Source organism: Macadamia integrifolia, unplaced genomic scaffold (genome assembly GCF_013358625.1).
Source record: "Macadamia integrifolia cultivar HAES 741 unplaced genomic scaffold, SCU_Mint_v3 scaffold1103, whole genome shotgun sequence".
Lineage (NCBI taxonomy): Eukaryota > Viridiplantae > Streptophyta > Magnoliopsida > Proteales > Proteaceae > Macadamia > Macadamia integrifolia.
Genome location: NW_024868088.1, coordinates 94,123 through 99,594, shown reverse-complemented (window position 1 = coordinate 99,594; position 5,472 = coordinate 94,123). Strand labels below are relative to the sequence as shown.

At 37.8% G+C, this 5,472-nt stretch overlaps 1 protein-coding gene across 1 annotated transcript; it reads right to left on the bottom strand.

Annotated features, from left to right (window-relative positions):
- Positions 1 to 2,809: 2,809 nt before the first annotated feature.
- On the bottom strand, positions 2,810 to 4,754 carry LOC122062775 (11-beta-hydroxysteroid dehydrogenase A-like). The gene is made up of 6 exons (XM_042626426.1): positions 4,481 to 4,754; positions 4,195 to 4,387; positions 4,025 to 4,110; positions 3,801 to 3,932; positions 3,548 to 3,712; positions 2,810 to 3,449 (listed from the first exon to the last, which is right to left on the bottom strand). The coding sequence occupies exons 1-6, from the start codon at positions 4,661 to 4,663 to the stop codon at positions 3,261 to 3,263; spliced, it is 948 nt and encodes a 315-aa protein (XP_042482360.1). The 5' UTR covers positions 4,664 to 4,754; the 3' UTR covers positions 2,810 to 3,260.
- Positions 4,755 to 5,472: the final 718 nt, after the last annotated feature.

Genomic DNA, 5,472 nt, shown 5'->3' with positions numbered 1-5,472 from the left:
TAAGGTTCAGTTACCCAAATTGGGGATTTCACTAGGGAGGGTTTATGGACTCAAATTGATTCATCAATCTTGCTAGGATGGGTCTCTTACACTAAACCCCTCCCCCAATTTGTAGCTTTGACAAGTGAGAATGTGTGTTTTAGGAAATTTCCCCATTTCTAGGTTTTGTGTTGTCCAAATTGGGGTTTGAAATGGGATTTCACAAGGGAGGGTTCGGTATGTAGGTGGATAGATTCAGTTGGGGAGATCTCCATTAGCTTTAATGGAGAGTGGAAATGGAAGGGAGAGAGAGATGACTACTTAGAAGGTAGAGAGAGACAGAGAGAGAGAGAGAGATGGCTTACCTTAGATGGGTGCTCCCCTTACTCCTATCTTCTTCCTCCTCCCTTGCTCCTCTCCTCCTTCTTCTTCTTCTTCTCCTTTCTCTCTTCTCTTGCTTTTAGTTTGGTATGAATGAAAAGGATGGGCAAAGACTTTTATTTATAGTTTTATTCAAGTTGTCTAAGGCTTGTTTGGAAAAATAATGGGTTTTCATTCATTATCGGGTTAATCCATCATTTGGCGCTAATGGGTCCACCTTGGGGTGTCCCAATATATTAATCTATTCCCCAGTATGTTGACCCAACTATTGGGAGTGGTTTGAGGTGCACGGGTGTGAGGGTCTGTGTCCCACGGCCAAATAACCCAATTTTGCCCTATGCACTCACTGGAGGTGTTCACCGGTGAAGGCCAAATTTGTCCCTTTGTGTAGAAATGAGTATTTAAGTTGAATGGGGCCCTTTTAAGGTGTTTCCAATGTGTGGGTCTCACCTCTTAGCATATTTTACTATTTAAGCCCAACAAATCCATAAATTACTAGTGGTTATCACCTGGGTTGCATTACTTGTCGAAAAGTTGAAATTAGCTCTGGTTTTTGGGCACGGGTATAACACTCTCCAATGCCTAAGTCAGATCTCTTTGCAAACAAAAATTCCAGTAATAATGGAAAAGTACCGATCCCCTTGAAAGGAGGCTCACCTATTTATTTATAGTTCAGGAATTGCTAAAATGGACAAAGTCTCAATTTGACATGCCTCCTAGTTCTAGGAGTCTGTATATAGCAAGAGTTGTATTAGGAGAGTGAATCTGGTAGACATCCTAGTTATGGGAGCTCCCCGTATATCTTGGGGGATATCTTTCCTTCTAAGGAGGATTTGGAGCCCTCTTGAGCGTCCTTTTCTGATTATGACGTATCCAATATTTGATTGGAGATTCTGCATTGGATTAGAATTGTCTCTCTAATGAAGGGTGTATTCTATCAAGCAATCCCACAGACATCAAATGTTGAGCGACATGGATTCGGTAGCTCTGTTTCCAACCTACTTATCTCGAGCTCCAGATGGCGTGTTGGTAGACTCAAGATGCGGCTATAGTTCAACCATTCGGTCGTAGCTTAGATATTGTCCTAAGATTCTAAATGTAGTTCAAATAGGGTGCGACTATCCACCCGTGTTGTTCCTCATATAGGAGCGTAGACCAGTCACTCGATAACTGGTCCAACTACAAATGTGGTTTAGCTAAGTTGTATCCGACCTAGATATCAGTTCTTAACTGGGAAAATAGCTCAGCCATGACTAGACCGATTGACTGAGCTCAAACTGAGGCCACATGTGCTTGATCATGCTTCCCTGCTCAGTCCATGTGGTGTGCTCCCAATGGTGAACACTTTTTGCCATAACAGTAAGAGACCCATGTTTTATAGAAAGAGTGTCAATGTGAATCTCATGGTTCATTATGTGAGTGGGTGTGGGAAGGAAATTTACCTCTTGCATCTTCGAAAATTTTTCCTCATTTCCTTTTATTTGATACCACTTCTTGTACATGTTGGCCAAAAAGTACTCTTCCAACATCACCACCGAGAATTGAGGAGAGAGGCAATAAGCTCTCTGAAGGATTTTATTTTTTTTACTCCTACATAATCACTCTGATGATGCATGGAGATGCATTAATATCAGATCTGTTGAAGCTCCTCCATGAAGATTCTACTGACTTAAGCAAAACCCATCTCTTTTTTTTTTTTTTTTTAAGTCAGCCTTGTGTAATGGTTTGATTAATTGATTCCGACAAATATTTTTTGTATTATTTTGATTTATTTTAAACAAAATGCTACCTAATACTTGCAAGAACATATTCATGTCAGAAAAATAAAAATAGAAATGATACCAAAGATAGCTTAAACCATCTAAAAGTATATTCTATCTTCGAGTTAGTGAGTAATAGTTTGTGGTAGGATATATTATTTCAGTATATACCATGAAAATTTTCTGTTGTGTAAATAAATAGTAACTTGTTTGTTAAACCGTGCAATGCAGGAAGTTGGAATTAATGTATCACTAAGTAACCTTTTAACTTATCCATTCGTGAGAGATGGTTTGATGAAGAAAACTTAGGCATTGAAGGGAGGTTACTATGATTTTGTTAATGGATCTTTTGATCCGTGGGGGCTTGATTTCAACCTCACACCCTCTCCTTGTGGATGGATGTTATCACCGTAATCAATGACCTCATTATGATCTCCTTTTACATTTTAATTATTTTGCGTGCACTAAGTCATGATGTATTTATATGGGTTTTTTAAATGAGAATATGATACGATCCAACATGCATGGCACCATGCAATCCATGCAAAAGGATGTCTTACGTGGTGGGAGGTTGAGAGTTATTGAATGGGAAGTATTTGTGAAGCTATTCATGGTCAGCAGTTAGTAGTAGCAATGCGAGAATGACAATAATGTCTCACCAAAATAAAAAAGAAAAAGAGAATTGACAATAATAAAATACAAAGGAGATAACCAGTTTCTTCGCCATTGCACCTACTCTTTTTCTTGTTAAGTAAAGTAAGCCCACAAAATAAACATTGAGGAGGGAGATCTAACCCAAAACTTAAATTAGTAGTTTGACATAGTCTAATGGTATATGAGGATAAATCCAAGGTCTGAGATAACCGATATAAAACTATAACTTTATTAACTCTGAACATCTCAACATCTTCTTGTATAGGTAAGTGAAGTCTCTTTGACTAGCTTTATATATTACCCCATTTTATTTTTTAATTAAAATGCTTTATTACCCCATTGAGAGGTGGAAACTGGAAAGATCTTTAACATCTTCAAACACAATGAGGATGTCTTTTTCACCAATAAAATCTATATAAGGAATCTTCACCTGATCCATTGGCATCCAATATCTCACAAGTCTCATCAAGTCTCAAGTCTCAAGTCTCAAGTCATGGCACGGTATAGCAAGATGGAAATCCATTCAACCAACTCAGGGCAGAAGATCTTTAAGAGGTAAAGCATGTTATACAACCATGGCTCTGTGATGTATTTGTCTCCACGGCATACCCCAGTCACAATAGCCTTTGCACAGTCCCCTGCACTCACAAATGGAATTCCAATTCCTCCAACCACCTGTTCATCAATACCCATTTGACATAATTGATATGAATCCTAAGAAAGAAGACCAAGAAAAAAACAAAGGACTCTTAGCTAATTTAAGTGAGTTTTACCTTTATTAGTCCATCATCAACTTCAACTTCCCCTTTCTTGGTTAGCTGTTTGCCTTGGGTAAGCTCTGAGTCTATAAAACCAGGACTAACTACCACTATCGAAATCTCCGAGGCTACTTCGATTCTCAGATTGTCATAGAAGTTTATTAATGCAGCTTTGCTTGCCTGAAAGATAGCAATGGCAAATGGGTTTTTAATTAAAAGAGAAAGAAGTGTAAGAAAAACAAAGGATAAGTTGATGCCTCTTTCTTACTGCATATACATTTGCCCTTGGTGCAATCATCCACCCAGCTACTGATGCATTCACAATGATCTTGCCTTTGTACTTTTTGAGGTGAGGAATTGCAAAATAAGTGGGATAGATTGATCCCCAGAAGTTTACATTCTACACACAATCAAAAGTGTTCATTAGAGGATACAAAACCTTCCCACTTGGCTTGAAGAAAGAACCTCCAACATAAGAGTGATAAGAATTACCATCACAGGTAAAAAATTTGTAACATCAGGTATATCTTCAAATGTGCAAGAACTACCAATCCCAGCATTGCATACCAGATGATCCACTGGAAATTAAAACATTTAATAAGGACTTGGACACCCTCTCTTTAATGGCTAGTTTTTAAGGATGAATTCTAATCATTACTTACATCGGCCGAAATGGTTCACAGCTTCATCAATGAATCGTTTGCATTGATCAACAAGTGACACATCTGCAGCAACAACTAACACATCAGGGGAACCAAGATTACTTGCTTTCTCTGCGACTTTCCTAAGGCTCTCCTCTCTTCTTGCAACAAGGACTAGATATGCTCCTTTCTTTGCATATTCATATGCCAGGTGCTGCAAAATCAATAGAATAGAAAAGAAGATAGGATTCATAAATCTCTAATCATAACTGATTTAAAAGGGAAAAAAAGATATATTATAACAAACCTCACCAATACCCGAAGAAGCACCAGTGATGAGAACAACTTTTCCCCTCATGTTCTCAGGGAAGAGTTGTCTGAGAATAAAATGGATGAACTTGAAAACAGATAGAAAAGGTAGAATGAGAAAAATAAATACTAGAGTGATTGGGGGAATCACTACATTCAATAGATTCTGTATCAAGTTCATGGCTCAATTACAACAAACTCAGACTGGAGGGAATGGGTACCAAAGGAATCCTTTGGCTTAATAGTCTTCTAGTACCTCTAAGACTTCTGCATAGACCACTCTAAAGTCTTAACTTATCCTTTCTTAAATAATTTGTGGGAAGTGAAATGATGGCTTCAACCATCGATACACCCAAAGTGAATGTTCAGTCCTTTGCAGTCTTAAACTCATAGCTTTTGGGCTGGCACATCACAGAATGGTATGATACAGGGTCTAATAGTAGACTCCTCCTTCCCCAACTGTGCTGGTCAACAATATCACTTAATGGCCGGGGACTGTGCCTTTAATATGAGTTCTCTGCCTGGGAGCGTGGTTTGGTCAACAATATCACTTAATGGCCAGGACTGTTGTCTGTAATATGATTCAAATATTCTTTTGGGAATAATTCTCTATTTAAGAGCGTGACTCATGCACTTATATAGGGGTCAATAATGAGAATGTAACTGGAAGTAAGGGTGAAATAGAGTTGGGTTAAGAGTCAGGTTTCTTAAACCCAGCTCAATCGTAGGTCCACAAAACTCAATCCATGCCTAAGGGTGTTAATCGGTTCCGTTCTAATGTAAATGATTCGATTCGGTTTAGTGTAAGAATTTTTAGGTAAAATCAAAATTGAACCATTTATAAACGGTTTCAGTTTAAACGGTTTACAACAATTTTCATTTGCTTTCTAATTTTTTATCCAAAGGACTTCTTTATCTTTAAAATTTTGAATTAAATGGATTTTTGACACTGAATTGAATTGTTTATTGTTATATTCTATTTTTAATATT

Excerpts from the sequence above, each read along its gene's own strand:
- LOC122062775 (XM_042626426.1), bottom strand. The coding sequence starts at position 4,663 with ATGAACTTGATACAGAATCTATTGAATGTAGTGATTCCCCCAATCACT. Across the intron at positions 3,933-4,024 it reads CAAATTTTTTACCTGTGATG|AATGTAAACTTCTGGGGATC; the intron begins GTAATTCTTATC and ends GATTGTGTGTAG. Across the intron at positions 3,450-3,547 it reads TTGATGATGGACTAATAAAG|GTGGTTGGAGGAATTGGAAT; the intron begins GTAAAACTCACT and ends ATTGATGAACAG.